Below are 19,984 nucleotides of genomic sequence, written 5' to 3' on the forward strand. Positions count from 1 at the left end.
CAAGCATTGAACATCTCATCTGATAGATGGCACCTTTGACAGTGCAGCACTCTATACTGTAAGTGTGTCTACTGTTTACATTAGTTTCGACAGTTCATACTGAAAGTGTTAACACATCTTTCTTGCCAGACCAAATTATACAGTTTACCTGCCAGTCACGCAAGTCGGGCATATGAGCTTCTGATAAGTCATATACAGTCGCACTACCAGCAAATGTACACATCTTCCATCGCAAGCAGTATACGCCTAAAGGTAGGTGAAATCTCACTATATTTCAGAGCCAACTTGCAGTTCCAACTATAACCCATTTTATACTCCAGTTTATATGTTGGTTAAAAATACAAATTATCTTTGTATGGACTTTCTGACTAAAATCCATCAATTAGAACATAGAACATAGAACGATACAGCGCAGTACAGGCCCTTCGGCCCACGATGTTGCACCAAAACAAAAGCCATCTAACCTACACTATGCCATTATCATCCATATGTTTATCCAATAAACTTTTAAATGCCCTCAATGTTGGCGAGTTCACTACTGTAGCAGGTAGGGCATTCCACGGCCTCACTACTCTTTGCGTAAAGAACCTACCTCTGACCTCTGTCCTATATCTATTACCCCTCAGTTTAAAGTTATGTCCCCTCGTGCCAGCCATATCCATCCGCGGGAGAAGGCTCTCACTGTCCACCCTATCCAACCCCCTGATCATTTTGTATGCCTCTATTAAGTCTCCTCTTAACCTTCTTCTCTCCAACGAAAACAACCTCAAGTCCATCAGCCTTTCCTCATAAGATTTTCCCTCCATACCAGGCAACATCCTGGTAAATCTCCTCTGCACCCGCTCCAAAGCCTCCACATCCTTCCTGTAATTATTTTAAAAGGAAAGCCCTGTCTTCAAACTTATTTTGTTATGAAAACCTGCTCAGTGTTTCAGTAAAGTGTGGCATTCCAAGACTCGTGGCTATCATATTACGGTGGTAAAAGACTGAAATGTCTACAGCATCAACCTGCATTTGTATAGGGCCGCTTAACATGTAGTATCAGAGGAGTTCACAGGAGCGTTATTGGACAAAATTTAGCAAGCCGTTTGATTCAGTGAAAGCATCTGTGTCAGAGCATTTTCTGAAGAGAACTGACACTAAACGTAGCTGAGTGTAATCTGAGTTACTTATAAATGATTCCAATTTAATCCTGTCTTTCAGCTCATGACCATAATATACTGAACTTGGCATTATTGGCCATTGTACCTTGTGTTCAGTTCTACAAGTGGCTAGTATAATTGGCTCATTGCTCTGTAGAGTTTGCTTCCAACTTGGAGTCTGCTGCTTGATTATTGTAGTGGTCTTCTCTCTCCTCTCATTGTCAACATGATAAAATCATGCCGCTCGCATGGAGCACAGTGACAATGTAATTCTGTAATTCACAACTTTTTAAAAGCAGTGATATGCCCGGCATTTTAGATTGAAGTCCTGAATTTGAATATCTTAAAGCAAATACGTTTAGTGAGCTGGAATTCATTTTTTTTTAATAGACCAAAACTGCTTGAGTTAGAGATCTGAAATTGGGGTTGTTAAGCAATGCACATTCAGAAATGTGCCCACATTCTGACTATTGCTTTGCATCCAGTAAGTATACAATGTTTTTGGAAGAAAGTTGAATAATTCAATCAAAATCTAGATCATCCACCATTTTTCAATGTCATAGAAAAGCCAACAACAGGGTATGAATGAGTGTAATAGAGCAGTCATTGTCATGGTAACTAGCACACAATTGTTTTCGCAGGTATTCAATTTTTTTCTGCATCTTCGAGTTGACTCTCTCTTCCGCATTGGAGTGCCAAATAAGGAGAGGATTGTGAGATTCAGCCCATATTGTCTCTGCGGAAGCAGGTAGACAATCTTTGCTTTCTGTTTCCTCTTTCATTCAATCCATCCTTTGGAATTTGTAGCTCTGACATCTGCACATTGGGCTGGAATTTATATATCTCCTCATGTTCTCGACGGGGGGGGGGGGGAGCACACGTAACATATGTTGGCCCAACCCCGAGCTGACCCTCATATTTACACTAGATGGTCCCACCATAATTAAAGGTCAATTTGGCTTGTTAACAAGCCTACTGACCTGAATAATATGATAGGCACGGCAAATTACGGTTGGAGTGGGCAGGCCGTTCTTTTTAAGGCATAGACAAAAAAGGGAGGCACCCCGATTTAAGAAATTCCCTGCGCTCATCAGGGGGCACCTCTCTCAAGATGTCACCTCCACCCCCCTTTCAAAACCCAGCCCCCACCCTGGGATCTGATCCTTTCCTACTCTTAAAACCCCGTGATTTACCTTTTACCTTTCTGGGGCAGCCATCATCATCCTCGATCTCTTTCCTGCTTTTCTGGCAGCGCTCGCTACTGAGCTATGGCGGGAAGGGGGAGGTGTGGAAGCCCCATGATGAACCACTGGAGCCGGCCCGTAGCATGTTTACAGAGATAGGGTGAGCTGGTTACAGTCGTGTAGGCTACTGGCCGAATCCCCCAAACCCGCCTTCAAAATACAGCCCATAGGATCAGGAATAAACCATTCAGCCCCTCGAGCCTGTTGCACAATTCTGTTGGATTGTGCTTGATTTCTATCTCAACGCCATGTACTGGGCTTTGCTCCTTGTCCTGGGCACTTCTATCGGTCTTGCGTCTTGAAAGTTTCAACTGATCCAGCATCCACAACCCTCGAGGAGACGAAAGTTCCAGATTCTGTTGGCAGTTCCAGGTTACGTGATATTGACATTGGACGTGAACATTTCACTGAATTAATCGGCACTCGATTTCACGTTTTGCGCTTTAGCTACTTGAATTTGGCTCTTAAGACATGAAATGAAAGCTGACACTGATGTAACTTTCTAGTTATATTAAGTTAATGCCTTCAAATATGTATAATTGGCAAGGGACCGGAGTACACATTGCCACAGCCACTTGACTTGCTCAGGCAGTCTTCCAGCATGTAGGAACAATACGTAATTTCAAATTTCCGACATTCCCTGTATTAAATTTTGTTGTAGTGAGTCTGAGAAGAGAAGTGCTGAGAAGAAAGGACAAGGTACAGTTTCTCCGCCAGCGGGGAGTCCTGCAGCAGCTCCGAGTACAACCATTCGCATGGGTTATTTACCTTTCTCCCTGGCCTTCGCTGCACTTCTCCAGTGTCTCGAACATGTAAGTAAAAAGATTATATACCATAACACGAATATGAGAAATTAAAAAGTACCTTTTTTATCCTCCATCAGGCTTGTTCCTTCTACAGGTCAAAGCCCCTTGCTAATTTTTGTAGAGCAAGTGTTTGCCAAAGCACCTCTCACTTTCTCCTCCTGTTTCACTCTTCCAAATGATACATTGAGTGAAATCTATCTCGTGTTTGTTCATCTGAATGCTTTCAATCCATGTTGCACCATTTCCATACTGCTTGCAACTGTTGTGTGCCACAGAACATATAGTGTTCACAAAAAAGGTAGCTTTAAGGGATTTATATTTGGATTGGTAAATATTAGAAATAAGGTATAGTTTTAAGTAGGATTAATTTAATGTTTCTGTGCCTGGAAGGGCAAAACCTATAGTTAGATTGATACTGGTCACAGGTGTTTGTATATATGTGGGGTTTTGTTTCGATTCCAACTGTGATTCTGTTGTGCTTACAGAGGGTTACGGCATGAAAAATAAATATAAGGGAAAAGCATATTGCCGTTGCTCAAACCCGAGGCCCTTGTAATGTAGAAAACCTTTTTAAGTTTTAGCGGGATATATTGCAGTTGGACTGAACATCGGGAAGTGAACATCTCTCAAACCTGCCAGGAGAAACTGGCGAGGACAAGGGAGTTGCAACGATACAGGCTTCCTAAGGAACAATATGCAGCCCAGGGAATTGTCGCAGAAAGAATGAAATGAAATGAAATGAAATGAAAATCGCTTATTGTCACAAGTCGCCTTCAAATGAAGTTACTGTGAAAAGCCCCTAGTCGCCACATTCCGGTACCTGTTCGGGGAGGCTGGTACAGGAATTGAACCGTGCTGCTGGCTTGCGTTGGTCTGCTTTCAAAGCAAGCTCTTTAGCCCCGTGCTAAACAGCCCACCTTTAATATGAGTGGAGTTAAGAGAACAGTGTCCAAGGTATTGTTCAGAAGAATTGAAGGAAGAGTAAACAAAGGGTTCTTAGTTAAAGAGGCAATTGCAGTAACCAGATTTAAAGTGAAACAGCAGACTTCAGCGATAAATCAAACATTTGATGCCATTTTAATACAGGTTGAGAGTTGAAGTAATTCTGCACAGTTTGTATGGCAGCCAAGGGAAAGAAATCCTAAAGGGGGTGGTGTAAAGTCATGGATTGGATTCGTTGTTAAAAGTGGAGTTGGTGGCACAGTGGTTAGCACTGTTGCATCACAGCGCCAGTGACCCGAGTTCAATTCTGACCTTGGGTCACTGTGTGTGTGGAGCTTGCACGTTCACCCCATGTCCGCATGGGTGTCCTCTGGGTGCTGCGGTTTCCTCCCACAGTCCAAAGATGTGCAGATTAGGCCACGTTAAATTGTCCATGTTAAATTGCCCCTTTAGTGTCCAGGATGCGCAGGTTAGGTTATAGGGTTGTTGGGATAGGGCAGGGTAGAAGGGGGAGTCTAAATGGGTAGGTCATTCAAAATGTCGGTGCAAACGTGATGGGCCGAATAGCCTCCTTCTGCACTGTAGGAATTCTATGAGAAGCTTTGTTTAAAAATGTCATTTGGAAAACCTGGACTGGATTTTGGACTGCAAATTGCTAAGGGAAAGCATTCTAATGAGAGAAGGTTTTAAAGTGTGTTTTTAGGAATGGAATTTGGAAACTCTCATGTGACAAAGGTGCTTCACTGGAGCACCTTATGACACCAAACCACATACGGAGATATTAGGTCAGATCACCAAAAGCTTGACCGGGGATAGGTTTTTAGAAATGTATTTAAGGAGGAAAGTGGGATAGAAAAGAGGAGATGTTTAGGGCGGGTATTCCAGAACTTGCGGTCTAGGCAACTGAAGGCATTGCCACCGATTAGTGTAGCAATTAAAATTTGGGGCCTGAATTAGATGAGGGCAAATATCGAGAGTCGTGGAGCTAGGGGGCGATCACAGATATGGGGAGGGGGTGAGGCCATGGGGGAATTTGAAAACCATGATGAGAATTTTAAAGTTGCAAAGCTGCTTGACTAGGAACCATGTAGGTCAGTGAGCAGTGGGGTGATAGGGCAGCGGGACTTACTGGCTGCGAGGTTAAATTACAGGCAGCAGTGTTTGGATTACCTCAGGCTTACAAAGGAGCAAATGAGGAAGAGCAGTCAAAGTGCATTGAAATAGTAAAGCCGACAGATAATGAGGCATGAGTGAGTGTTTCAGCAGTGAATTTGTTGAGATGGGCAAAGTCGGGCAATGTTATGGAGATAGTCATCCTTCGTGATGGGGGCGAACATGAAATTGGAAGCTCACCTCGTGATTAAATGTGACGCCAAGGTTGTGAGCAAATTGGCTTAATCTCATACAGCTGTCAGGAAGAGGGAAGTTCGATTCCGGCTTGGGTCACCGTCTGTGCGGAGTCTGCATATTCTCCCCGTGTGTGCGTGGGTTTCCTCCGGGTGCTCCGGTTTCCTCCCACAGTCCAAAGATGTGCAGGTTAGGTGGATTGGCCATGATAAATTGCCCTTAGTGTCCAAAATTGGCCTTAGTGTTGGGTGGGGTTTCTGGGTTGTGGGGATAGGGTGGAGGTGTTGACCTTGGGTCGGGTGCTCTTTCCAAGAGCCGGTGCAGACGCGATGGGCAGAATGGCCTCCTTCTGCACTGTAAATTCTATGAGTCAGTGGCTGGGAAACGGAGTTTGGAACAATGTCATCAGTCTTCCCAACATTTAATTGGAGATTTAATGAACCTGGTGTCACTATGACTCTCTTGGCTTTTTGAAAGAAACATCTAATACCCTACCACTCTTTTTCTCCAAAGCCCTGAATTTTCCCCCTGCTAATATCTATCCAGTTCTCAATTGCAAGTTACTATTGAATACACTTCCATTGTTCATTGGTTGTCCCAGCTCACTGTGTGTTTCAACCTTTTTCCTCAGCTTCCTGCTGATTCCTATGTCAATTATCCTAACCCTGCGTTCCTTGGTCAGTGACCACTCCCGTCAATGGAAAGAGTTTCGTCTCTTCATCCACCCTATCAAGATTCTTCAAAATTGTGAACAACTTTAAAAAAACAAAAAAAGTTCAGTTGCTCAGTTATATTTCAATTGAACTTTGCTGGAATCTTGTTGAGGGTGCTGCAAAAACCATCAAATGCTTGGGATGGTGGAATGTCTTTGTTGCAATCACAATTTGATGATGTTGATTTCGATTCATCTTTTCCTCTTTTTTTGTGTTATAAAAGGAGACAGACTGGAAGGTACTGAAACTTGTTTTGGATAAACTACCTGAATTGCTCAAGTATAAGGGGCTGATTCTGACCTCTCCATGCAGCATCGACCAACTCTGCACTGCCCTCTGTACCATGGTAAAGTAAAAATAATTCATCTGTGATGTACCCTTTTTGTAATATAATAATAATCCTTATTGTCAAGAGTAGGCTTACAATGCAATGCAGTTACAGTGAAAAACCTCTAGTCGCCACATTCCGGCGCCTGTTCAGATACACTGAGGGAGAATTCAGAATGTCCAAATTACCTACCAGCACGACTTTCGGAACTTGTGGGAGGAAACCAAGCATGTGGAGGAAACCCACGCAGACACAGGGAGACAGTGACCCAAGCCGGGAATCAAACCTGGGACCCTGATGCTGTGAACCAACAGTGCTAACCACTGTGCTGCCTTGTCCCCCATAATTTTTTGTATCTTTCCTATGGAATCTTGCTCAGGTTGGGGGTTCCACTGGAGCAGGCAGCTCTCCCGTATCTTTGGATTGGATTGGATTTGTTTATCGTCACGTGTACCGAGGTACAGTGAAAAGTATTTTTCTGCGAGCAGCTCAACAGATCATTAAGTACATGAGAAGAAAAGGGAATAAAAGAAAATACATAATAGGGCAACACAACATATACAATGTAACTACATAAGCACTGGCATCGGATGAAGCATACAGGGTGTAGTGTTAATGAAGTCAGTCCATAAGAGGGTCATTTAGGAGTCTGGTGACAGTGGGGAAGAAGCTGTTTTTGAGTCTGTTCGTGCGTGTTCTCAGAGTTCTGTATCTCCTGCCGATGGAAGAAGTTGGAAGAGTGAGTAAGTGTTGTTCCTTTTATGGGCTAGATAGCAACTGCAAGTAGCCATAGATAGAAGTAGCAAGGAACCAAGGCGCCCATGGGAGGGGGTGGGGGGGGGGGCTCAAAGAGCTTTTTAAAGCCAACCCCGTTCCTGCCTCCAATCAATATCGGCATTTGTTCACTCTGGGCCATTGATTTGCGATTAGAAGCTGGAGCGGTGTCTGGCTTTAGTTTTTTTTCCCAACCTTACCAGAAGTTTGCTGAAACCATTTGTAACACAGCATCAGCTGATAGCGGCCACCTCAGTGCTAGCCTGCAATATTAACTTCAGTCCTTTTGCAGAGTGTAACACTGGATAATGCTGAGCTGTCTGGGGAAATTTACCCCCCATGCTCAATAGATTATAGGAAGCAAATTATGTAAATTCAACATTAATTAGGAGATTAATTTTGGATTTAGCTCTGAAGATCTCATTTGTTGCATATTTCAGGCATGAAGGCATTGCTCTCCTATAATTGTAAATGTGATATTAGGCATTCCAATGTTAGGGTTAATCCCCTAAAGGATACAGACTGGAATATGCTGAAACTTGTATTGGATAAACTTACTGAAGTACAAGGGATTCATTCTGATCTCCACACAGCATAAACCCATTTTGCTCTGTTCTCTGTACCCATGCTAACTGTAAAAAAGAAAACCAGAATGTGGTCATCTACGCTTTGCCACACTTTCATTTTCTTATGAAAACGTTTGGTTGAGAGTTCCACAGAAGAAGGCAGTACTCATCAGCTGCCCTCTGTTTTGTCCCACAATGTGCTTCAACCAATCTCAGAGGAACATTGCCAGGGGTCAGGTAGTCTCCAACCTTTCTCATATTATACCTCCTGCTTTAACTGCTGATGTTTAACGTAGACTGAATCTCCTGGTACAGGCAGCCCTCGGACGGACAACACAATTGGTTCCCGAAAACCGTGTTGTAAGTCGAAACATTGTAAGTTGGAACTTCCCATTGGAACAATTGGGAGCGGTTGTTTCCTGAACCAAGGCGCGATACCCTATTTTCACTAAATACTAAAAGGTTTTTGAGATCTAGCTTCAGTATAATTGCTTTACAATACAGTATTTGCCATGATATAATATTCTCTACACTTTCAAAAACACTTCTATCCTATAACTGAGAAGTAATTTGCTCTCCCTGTCGTTGTGAATGGTAGAACAGGAAGGAACATAACATTTGGTAATGAGATTGGATAGACTGGGGTTCTTTTCCTTCGAGCAGAGGAGACTGAGTGGGGGCGGGGCGGTGGGGGGGGGGGGGGGGGGAGGACATGATTGAGATGTACAAAATAATCAGGGGCATAGATAGAATAGACAGGAAGAAACTTTTTCCCTTGGTGGGGGCATAGATTTAAGGTAAGGGCCAGGAGGTTTAGAGGGGTTGTGAGGAAAAACCTATTCACCCACAAGAATGGTGGGAGTCTGGAACTTGCTGACAAGGAGGCGGAGACCGTCATAATGTTTAAGAACTATTTAGATGTGCACTTGCGATGCTAAGGCATACAAGGCTCTGGACCAAGTGCTGGAAAATGGGATTAGAATAGTTAGGTGGTGGTTTTTGACCGGCGCAGATGCAAGGGGCTGAAGGGCCTTTTCTGTGCTGTAGACCTCTATGAATATAGCCAACAGTTTGCTGGCATGTCATCGTAAAGTCGAAACAGGATGTCAATGTATAAACGTTACCATTCATTGTAAAGCTGAGCATTGTCTGTGTTGAGTTAGTGTTGGGGGAAGCTGATGTACTTGGTGAAAGAATTTCTTGAGCTGGATGCTAATTCTCAGACGGTAGTCATTTCAGACAGCTTGTCCTTTCCAGGTGACGGATCGCCAGCTAGCAGAGAGGTTGAGGAATACACCCGACGGTTTCTCTCGCACTGACGTCCAATTGGCAGTTGTCCCGGTGCTGACGGTCATCACTTCGTATCATATTTACTTGGACCAGCCTAGACAGGTAAATTAAAATGCAGTTAACATTCAGAGCAGAATTCTGGTTCAACAGCTTTCTACACCGAATTTGTTTGGACCAAACAGACCTTTGGGGGACGGGTACAGAGAACAAAAGGAGGGAATGCAAACAAAGAATGAGATATGGGCGTGATCACAGTGTAGAAAATGGATGGTCAAGCAGGTGAATTGATAAATGGGGCACCCTGTATTGAAATCTGAGCATTGAATGTATCAGAATGGAGAAAATATTGTGCATCAATGATTCATCTGTTACTTTGTTTAATTTAATTTGAGTTTTCCTTTCAAGTGGTGTCATTATTTCCCAAATAAGTAGCTCAGACTGCTGTGAAAACACCTGAGACTATCTAAAGCAGACCCGAAACTTGGAATAGTCCTTGAGGCCGCTGTAATCTGATGTAATTCTGTGCTAACTGTAATGATTCGATGGGACGAGCGTTCATAAAATTGTGGTTTTATGACCTAGATGAATGTCATTCTGGCTAAGATCTCTGAATAACTGCAATGCGTTGTTTTAATATGATCCGTCTTTGTTCTTTGAGCAGCGTGAATTTGTTCATTGCCTTGATACTGGGCTGATCTATCGTTGTGCCAAACAATGTGTGGTAACACTCACCATGTGCATCATCGAGATGCCAGACATCATGGTCAAACTGCTTCCTGGCATTATTCTCAAACTGACACACATCTCTGCCACACTCACCATGGCTATCCCCATGCTGGAATTTTTATCAAGTAAGATTATTTGGTTACATTTATGGTTCTTCTGTCATATAACTAGTGATGAATTGGAGGGTATAATGTTTTATAATGCAGATCTGCTAAGCTGCAAAAGCTGCCACTCTTAAGTGACAGACAGATGTCCCCAAGCCTCCTTCCTGAAATGTTGTTCTCTTCTACCTCTGCTTCCTTCCTCCTGTTTAACAGCGTCTCAGTTAGAGGACTGATATTGTCCATATCCTGCTATTTTTGGGGTATGGGGGTAATAGTAATCTTAATTAGTGTCACAAATAGGCTTCCATTAACACTGCAATGAAGTTACTGTGAAAAGCCCCTCGTCGCCGCACTCCGGTGCCTGTTCGGGTACACTGAGGGAGAATTCAGAATGTTCAGTTCACCTAACAACACGTCTTTTAGGAGTTGTGGGGGGAAACCGGAGCACTCTGAGGAAACACACTAGGAGAATGTGCAGTCTCTGCACAAACAGTGACCCAAGCCGGGAATCAAACCCAGGTCCCTGGCGCTGTGAAACAACAGTGCTAACCACTATGTTACCGTGCCACCTTGTATGGTTTGTGCGTGTGTGGGGGGGTTGGATGTGGGGTGTGTGGGGGGCTGTGGACACGGCACAGAGATTCGGAGCCGATGGACCCATGAACTCTTGCAATCCTTCCGCCCTGCTCCAGGCAACAGGCTGTGCCATTCCACAGTTGTCTGCTGGGAAGGGGACGAACAGCAGAAGTTCCCCTCCTGGGGAATATAGAATATGGAGACTCCATTTAAGATGGAGATGTGGAGAAATTTCTTCCCTGACAGTTGTTAATGTTTGGAATTTTCTACCCCAGAGAGCAGTACAGACCAAGTCATTGAATAGGTTCAAGACTAATAGACACATTTTTGATCTACAAGGGAGACGAGGAGTATGGGCAGAGGAACAGGCAGGAAAGTGGAGTTGAGGCCATGATCAGATCAGCCATGATCTGTTTAAATGGCGGAACAGGCGTGTGGGCCCACATGGTCCACTCCTGTTTCTTATGATCTTATTTTGACTGTTCACTCCCATCTGGCAAACTGGCAGAATTTCTCTCACTGACTGCAATTAACCTGTGACTTGCTGCTCAGTACAGACAGTGCGTCAAGTTGCCTTGTACCCCTAGGGTGCCTGTTGTGTGGCTTGTTTGATATCAGCCCACCAAATCAGAAGTGGGGATGTTTGCAGATGACTGCACAATGTTCAGCACCAATCATGACTCCTCAAATAATGAGCAGTCCATGGCCAAATGCAGCAAGACCCGAATAATATCCAGGCTGACAAGTGTCAAGTCACATTTGCGCCACACAAGTGCCAGACAATGATCATCTCCTACAAGAGAGAATTTAACCATCGCCCCTTGACATTCAATGGCATTACCATTGCTGAATTTGCTATACTCAAACATCCTGGGGGGTTAGCATTGATCAGAAACTGAACTGGACTAGCCATATTTAATACTGTGGCTATCAGGGCAGATCAAAGGCTAGGAATCCTACGGCGAGTAACTCACCTCCTGACCCCTAAAGCCTGTCCACCATCTACATGGCACAAGTCAGGAGTGCAGTAGAATACTCTCCACTTGCCTGGGTGAGTGCAGATTCAACAACACTTGAGAAGTTTTACATCATTCAGGACAAAGCAGCCCTGCTTGATTGCTCCCCCTACCACAAACATTCAAACCCTCCACCACCGATAAACAGTGGCAGCCTTGTGTACCATCTACAAGATGCACAACAGTAACTCATCAAGATTCCTTAGACAGCACCTTCAAAACCCACGACCACTGCCATCTAGAAGGACAAGAGCAGCAGATACCTGGGAACACCGCCACCTGGAGGTTCCCCTCCAAGTCACTCCACCCTGACTTGGAAATATATCGCCGTTCCTTCACTGTCACTGGACAACATTCTGGAACTCCCTCCCTAACAGCACTGTGGGTATACCTACACCTCAGGAACTGCAGTGGTTCAAGAGGGCAACTCACCATCATATTCTGAAGGGTAACTAGGGATGGGCAATAAATGTTGGACTAAACAGCGACACCCACATCCCGTAAATGAATAAATAAAATTTTTTAAATCCTAAATTCAGTCGGAGTTCTTGTGTCAATATATATTTGTGGTCTCGAATGCAAATCTGTTGTATAAGGAATTTTAAAATCTGCATTCTCTTCCAGCCTTGGTGAGACTTCCTCCTCTATATGCTAACTTTGTGGCGGAACAGTATGTCAGTGTATTTGCTATCTCATTACCTTACACTAACCCTTTCAAGTAAGTGACTTACTTTTCTCAATTTTGTTTAAAGAAGTCGCAATTTTCAGTCTTTTGCAACAAAATAAATTTGTCATGTTCTCGGGTGTGAATTTTAATTTGGTATCCTATATCATCTATGTAAAACAATTGCAATAGCCACTCCCCAAGTAAACTTGGGTTTAGTTCTTGACATAGTCTCCAGTGGTACCAAGATGGATGTTATATCCCTGTCAAAGAACGCAGCGTAGGAAATTGAAATTTCACACTGCTCGTTCTGTTTAAGAAGCACTGCTTTTACTCTGTCATTCTTAGGTTCAACCAGTATATAGTGTCTCTAGCACACCACGTCATAGCCATGTGGTTCATTCGCTGTCGGCTTGTGTTCCGAAAAGACTTTGTACGTTACATTACAAAAGTAAGAATCTTGTTCCTTTACAAGTTAATCCTTCACTTAGTGTGCCGATTATTTTTGTTTATTCATTCATGGAATGGGGGCGTCGTTGGCAGGGTGTTTGTTGTCCATCCCTAATTTCTCTTGAATTGAATGGCTTGCGAGGTAATTTCGGAGGACAGTTGAGAGTCAATAACATTGCTGTGGGTCTGGGGCCACATGTAGGCCAGACCAGGTAAGGATGGCAGATTTCCTTCTCTGAAGGACATTAGTGAACCAGACGAGTGTTTATGACAATCGACAATGGTCGCATGGGAAGATTAGAATCATAGAATTTACAGTGCAGTGGGAGGCCATTCGGCCCATCGAGTCTGCACTGGCCCCTGTAAAGAGCACCCTACTTAAACCCATACCTCCACCCCGTAACCCAATAATCCCACCTAATCTTTTTGGACATTAAGGGCAATTTAGCATGGCCAATCCACCTAACCTGCACATCTTTGGATTGTGGGTGGAAACTGGAGCACCCGGAGGAAACCCACGCAGACAACGGGGAAAATGTGCGGACTCCGCACAGCCAGTGACCCAAGCTTGGAATCAAACCTGGGATCCTGGAGTTGTGAAGCAACATCGCTAACCACTGTGCTACCGTGCCGCCCTAAACTTTATATTCCAATTTTATTAATTCAATTTAAATTCCAACAGTTGCTTTACCCTGGGCTTTTGGTTTATTAGTCTAGAGACGTTACCGCTACACCACCATCTCCCCCATTGCCGATTCCCAATTGTACTTGAGAAGGTGGCGGTGAGCCAGTTTCCTGAACCGCTGCAGTCCATGTGATGGAGATAAACCCACCATGCTGTCAGGAAAAGAGTTCCACGTTTTTGGACCCAACTTTGACTCAATTTGGTAATACATTCATTAGTACATTTAATAGCGGAACGTTAGAAACAACCACTACACGATATAACTAATTCACTGTGACCCATGACTTGTTAAGATGCTGTATATTAGTGAAAATATTTCAGGTTGTTTTATTAAGTTAATGTAGACACATGCAAAACCTTACTAATTGCAGATCTGGCCATTATTAAAATAGTTTACAAAAGCAGTTTGGTATATTCTCAGAATCTTTCTCATTGAATTGTAGGTTTTTAAAAGGACACGGGTCTCTTCATTTTGTGCTGTCGATGATGACGTTTATTTTGGTGGAGGACATTAATTGCGGCTGTATGTGAAGTGCATTGTGGAATTTGCAGATTTTAAACATGAATTATTGTAAAGAAAGAACTTGAATTTGTACAGCACCACTTTATATTTTGAGGACGCCCCAAAATACTTTACCACCAATTAATTTTGAAACGTGTAGTCATTGTTGTTTTGCAGGCAAGCACTGAATAAGGTCCTCCAAACAGGAGTGAAATAAATGAGCAGTTAGTTCTGCTTCCTTCTGATGTTGGCCAGGGTACCAGGAAAATGTCTCTGCCAAGCCTTCTGTGCTGTAAACCTGTATTGTTCCATAACCCTGTCCTTTATTCTTTCTAATGTGCCTTTATTGTCTCTAAGTAAACTTCCATGGCTCCACTCTCTCGGTATGAATCTTCTGATTTAATGTAGAATCAAGGTTTGAACTTAAATTTATCTGATATCTTATTAATGTTTGTTTTTAATAAATAGGGTCTGAGGTCAAATGCCTTGCTACCATTTGAGGACACACATGAACCTAGTAGTTTTCGAGCTCGTAGCACAAGCTTGAATGAAAGACCTCTCAAAAGGTAGGCTAATTTCGAGAAGTGAGAGCATATATTTGGCATAATGCATGTTTCCGGTAACTGAGACTTAAATGTAAACCATTTGAATTGGTTGAGTTTTGCTGTGTTCACTGTACAGGGTGAGATTTCACAAAGTGCCACTTTCTGCTATTTTAATATAAAAGCTGGTGTTTGGCAAATATTGGCTATATTCCTGATTCGCTATTATTGATCGCTAATATTTTATTTCAACGTCAACTTTGCAAGAGAGCTCGTTAACATGTGGAAATTTATCTAATGACATCCAAATGTATTTTGGGTGTCGTTAGAAAGCACTGACATGTTAGAGAATTGAGTACCGTCTCTGTTTTGGTGCTTCCTGGCAACATCGAGCATTCATTTTGTTCTGTGTAATACAACCAGCCAGGTGTAGGGTCAAAAGCAACATTCTATAGATGCTGTTAATCCGAAATAAAGCAGAGAATGCTTTAAATATTCAGCAGCTCAGGCAGCATCTGTGGAGAGAGATCGAGTTAAGGTTTCAGGTTGTGACCTTTTATTAGGGTCTAGGATAAGTTGGAGGTGTAATTGGTTTTACGTAGGTTAAATGGGGGAGGGTGGAAAAGAACGAAAGGGAAGGTTGGTGATGGGCTGGAAAGTGGGAGTTGCTAACTCAGACAGGGGGCCGCACTGAGTAAGATTGTTCATTTATATTTTCAATGTGGCTCTAAGTACAGCAGGTCTGGGCTTTGTTACTGGAACTTATTTCCCGTGGAGCCCTTGCAGCTGGGAGAGTGGGGGTTCTTCAATTCCACCGGTCTGGGTTGGACTTATGTAAACTCCTACATAATCAGTGCTCCCAAATAAACTCTGTTAACAATAGCATGCCACTGAGAGCTTGCAAAAACACGCTAGTTGGGAGGTTTTGGAAAAGGTGGAACTAGTCAGCCGATTTCATCATTTTATATCTCTTTGGGTTACAGGGTTGGCCCTGGATTTTAGAGGGGATTACTGATAGATAATATGCCGATCATTCCTCACTGCTGCTAATCTTTTCTGAATGTGGCCTTCCATCATCTTGCTTCGATGTCCAGTATTTATGCATTTTTAGTCAAATTGAAATTGTGCTTTTCCTTATTTCCTGATTTTGTACAAATATATAGCTGGATTGCGCAAAGTTTGATTTTATTTTTTGTGTTTAATTGCACAGATGTTTAAGGTTGGAATATGGGCATCTGAACGGTAGTGATTAAGAGTATTCTAAACTGATAACTTAAATGGCAGTAATCCAGTCTTGCATTCTGCTAAATTGCTTTTTACTGGAAGTCCAGCTAATATTATTGGGATACTAGGGTATGATTACTACTAAATTTCCATCCTCAGCAGTTACAATTTTGAACAGTTTTCCTTCGCTTATGTCGAGGATTTGGCTTTACATAAATACATTAGCAGTTTGACATCTAGTGTATCCCGCAGTAATCCAAGGGTCATTATTCCATAATTAACGAGTACAATTGGCACTTCCACTACCCTTTCCAATAATTATGTAACTGAAGGCTTTAAATGGGCCATGTCCCATTTATGTGGCCATTGATTAAAATTACAAACAAAAAATTGTTAGCTATGTTATATGTGCTGAGATTTGTGTATTCGTATATCACTGTAAAGTCCCATACAGTTATTAGGTAGCTGCAAAAACAGACATTTATCCATTTATTTCTCTCATGCCCCTGCACAATTGTGTTGTCAAAATCTGAAAAGCTATTCCAACCTTAAGTTTATGGATTGCGTGTTCTATCAATTATAATCCGTAATGTATCAGGAATTTATATATTTCTTTGTTCTGTAGCATATGAACTGTGTTTGATCTAATTTGCTATTTTGTCATGTTTCAGATTTTGTTTTAATGCTTTCAAGTTTTTATTTCTTCCCCCACCCCACCCCACCCGTTTGTTCTTCTTTCTGTGCTGGTGTTTGTTTCCCTCACTTCACTTATCTGGGAACCCCATTCCTGGCCTGTGACCTCTGACCATCAACTCCTCCCAATGGCTCCCTTGCCACCTGCGGTGTCTTTGGGTTGGTGCTTGTAGCTTGCGAGCCACAAAGCCCCTAAAACCAGGCTTGAATAGTTCCCAAATTAAAGATATGAAAGACCTCTCAGCAGTCGAGGCCTTCCGATCCCGCAGCATCAGTGTCTCAGAACATGCAGCCCGCAGGTAGAGGCATTACAAAAACCTACGGTCAACAGAATTGCATTCTGGGGGTTTCTGCATGCTGGGAGGCTTGCATGATGTAGTAGTAGATTTAAAAAAAAAAAAATACTCTCTGCTGTTTCAATAAATACCTAATATGGGAATTTTGACCTGGATTAATATTGTATTCAGGTAGATTATGTACAGGTCAGTGGTTGTCAATCAGGGACTTGATTTAAGTTTCCAGCTCTTGTGATTAGAGGGCTATGTGTCAATACAGCTGTATTCTCAATAAGCAGACTCTGCTGTTTCTTGTTTTATTATGGACGTGCGTTAGCCTGAAATGTTCATCGGGAGAAAGAACTTTCAATTATATTGCACCTTTCACAAACTCAAGAAGTCCAAAAACACTTTATATAGCTAAGTAAGTTTTGAAGCGACATGTAGAAAAATAATATTATTAATAGTAACCGGTGAGGAACCCTCCCAAATCGTATCTATTCTGAAGCATCCTCGAGATAGATGTGCTCTTATGATAAATAAGGTAAGCCAGCAGCCTGCCCCATGAACGTTTATTCGGATGGATGTTGAGCTCTTTTATTATTTCATCCATTCCTGTTGCCATTTTAGTGCCTTTTCCACTGTTACCATTTGAGATGCTTCACTGTACGAAAGAAGGGAAAAGGGGAATCTGATGCGAACAAAAGATGAAGGAATAAAAGTATTTTTGCCCACTTGGTTTACCCGATTCACTGGCTGAGTACAGACATACATTTGGGTAGATCTCGCCAAAGACATTTACGTTTAGTCAGATAATGAGCAAGAAAACGAGTCTGTAAAGCTTGAAGAGAGCGTTATGATAAATGGGGTTAAGCAAATGGACTGACATGACAATGCCACCTCAAGTCAGCAACTGAAGTATTGGGTGATTGTGTGGTAACTGTCTAATTGTAGCTCGCCTTCCCTTCACCTGAGACGATTCACCCATTGATGAAATCCTCCAGTGTCCACACATTCTTCCTTGAGTAGCCATTTGGTTGAACTGGGGTATTAACCTAGGTGGCTCCACTCCTCACTGTGTAGGATCCTAGGCTTAAATTTCTGGAAGGCATGGGCCTCAAATTTTTCCCCTTCCCCACATAGGATGCATTTTTTTTTTTACTCCTAAGCAAGTGAGTGTCTTCATTTTAAGAGGACATTAAGCTTTAAACCTCACGCTGTCTCTCTTATCCTCAAACCTAATTCTGCCACTTTTACACTCATTATGCCCCCAAATTCTGAATTAGTATCAGCATCTCGTGCAAAATTGGTCAAATTAATTTAGTGTTTCATCATTGCACAAAGGGAATACAGGTTTAATTGAGAAATGAAATGAAATGAAAATCGCTTATTGTCACAAGTCGCCTTCAAATGAAGTTACTGTGAAAAGCCCCTAGTCGCCACATTCCGGCGCCTGTTCGGGGAGGCTGATACGGGAATTGAACCCGTGCTGCTGGCCTGCCTTGGTCTGCTTTAAAAGCCAGCTATTTAGCCCTGTGCTAAACCAGCCCCTTGCTAAACCAGCCCCTTAATGTAATTTTCTTCTGAGGCAAGACTTTTTACTCTTGAAGGAGGCTTTTGTTAAAACTACAGTTGGGGAAGCTAAATTAGAGACTACCTGTTAATATGTTTTCTTTAGACCCTGATGAAAAATATACTACATGTCTGCTGTGTTGATGGATTTTATCCCATCACTGCTGAACTTCATTCTTTGCCCTCTGGTACTGCCTGAGTGTATTTAATGATTTCCTATCACCAATCTCTTGCAGAAACTTGGAATAGCTTTGTAACATAATGTTTCTGTTTCTCGGGGAGATAAACAAACTCGTTAAAATTTCAAGATCCTTGTCCATTGTGCAGCTAAACTATAAATCGATTTTCATTTACAACATCCTGGCAAATGGTATTGAATCGCTGGTCGAAAATGTAAAAAGAATACATAACTGGCAGTTACCATAACCTTGTGTTTCGACATTTTGTACTAATCATCACAGTGTTGAGAAACCAGGTTGCCTTAGGCATAATGCAAGAACATAAAAAAGATACGCTAAAGGCCCTTTGGGCCTACATCACTAATCGATACAATCATGACTTTATCTTCTATCTCCAGTCCACTTTCCTGCCCTATCCGCAGGCCCCTTGGTTCTCTTAGTATCTAAAAGTTATTGATCACATGCTCACACAGCCGAGCATCCACCGCCATCTGGTGGGGAATTCTAAAGATCCATAAAACCTCTGAATGAAGAAAGTTATCCTCCTCTCAGGAGGATATGGCCGAACATCAATCTTAAACTTATGAGAGATGATGGTGCAGGGTTTTGCCGTTTCTTAGCCGAATCTTTGTTACTTTGTTTCCGATGTGGATTATATTACTGGGCTTATTTTCCAGTATATCAGATTTTCTTGTTTTAAATTCTGATGAGCTGCGGTATAACGCGAAGCTGACCGTTAAGCATATTACTCATCAATAACAACTTGTTTGCAATTTATTAATTTAAAGTGGAAGTGGAACTAAGAAATATTCTTGTTTTGAAACATTCTTTGCGTTTCGCCTTGTCTATCTGCTGAGCATGGAATATATCTGCTCTTGTACATTGCATGAATCCTCACCTGTGGGGTGGGTATGATGCACAACATGTAGCATGTTCAGTGCAACTCTCCTGTGGTGATTCATTTGTTCCCATGCTACCATCTGCTATCAGCTGGAATCTGAATTGATACTCGCCCATGAGAGCCAATAATACGGAAACTTGATTTCCCTCCTGTATGGCTAGTTCAACTTGTGCCTTAAAAGGTTGGACCGGTGAATAAAAGGTATGAATAAATATCACTGCAATTTCTGAAAGGCAACCACTGACCAAAGGTCTGAATACAGTCTAGTCCTGATGTATTGAAATTCTTCCTTTGAAGATGCAGCGCTTTAAAAAATAAAGATTTGAATTGTGATGTTTTTTTTAAATGAGGATTAGACTGTACTTATAACCCTGCTATAATATGCAATTAACCCTGGGGTGGCCGTGCTATTTAATAATGCAACAAAATGGTGTTTAATTCTACCTTTCAAACAGTTCTTTCATTTGGCCACTTGCAATAATTGTAATGTCTACATTTTTTTTGATGGGTTACAGCTAATGACAAATGAGCTTAAAGAGATCACCGAATGCATCAATTTTGCAAATCACAATGTTAAGTAAAATCCTTGTATTAAATTCATTGTTTAATTTTGTTAAAATATATAGTTGCAATTGTCGATGGCAAGAGGTTTTAGTTTGTTTTGAAAATGGAACGTGGTGGTAAAATTGGAAGATAGGCAAGTGGCAAATTCTTTTAAGGCTC

At 42.3% G+C, this 19,984-nt stretch overlaps 1 protein-coding gene across 5 annotated transcripts in view; it reads left to right on the top strand.

Moving 5' to 3' along the window:
* tsc2 (TSC complex subunit 2) overlaps nucleotides 1–19,984 on the top strand; it is a 74,217-nt gene that overhangs the window by 27,978 nt on the left and 26,255 nt on the right. For 3 of the 5 annotated variants that reach the window (XM_072481585.1, XM_072481587.1, XM_072481586.1), the window contains exons 17-26: nucleotides 130–252; nucleotides 1,784–1,890; nucleotides 3,048–3,198; nucleotides 6,418–6,540; nucleotides 9,120–9,254; nucleotides 9,814–10,003; nucleotides 12,199–12,292; nucleotides 12,587–12,689; nucleotides 14,344–14,441; nucleotides 16,508–16,633. In XM_072481585.1, the coding sequence (XP_072337686.1) occupies nucleotides 130–252; nucleotides 1,784–1,890; nucleotides 3,048–3,198; nucleotides 6,418–6,540; nucleotides 9,120–9,254; nucleotides 9,814–10,003; nucleotides 12,199–12,292; nucleotides 12,587–12,689; nucleotides 14,344–14,441; nucleotides 16,508–16,633 (1,250 nt within the window). The remainder of the gene's footprint in view (nucleotides 1–129; nucleotides 253–1,783; nucleotides 1,891–3,047; nucleotides 3,199–6,417; nucleotides 6,541–9,119; nucleotides 9,255–9,813; nucleotides 10,004–12,198; nucleotides 12,293–12,586; nucleotides 12,690–14,343; nucleotides 14,442–16,507; nucleotides 16,634–19,984) is intronic. The other 2 variants (XM_072481588.1, XM_072481589.1) reach the window with 1 other exon arrangement.

Source organism: Scyliorhinus torazame, chromosome 17, assembly GCF_047496885.1.
Source record: "Scyliorhinus torazame isolate Kashiwa2021f chromosome 17, sScyTor2.1, whole genome shotgun sequence".
Classification (NCBI taxonomy): domain Eukaryota; kingdom Metazoa; phylum Chordata; class Chondrichthyes; order Carcharhiniformes; family Scyliorhinidae; genus Scyliorhinus; species Scyliorhinus torazame.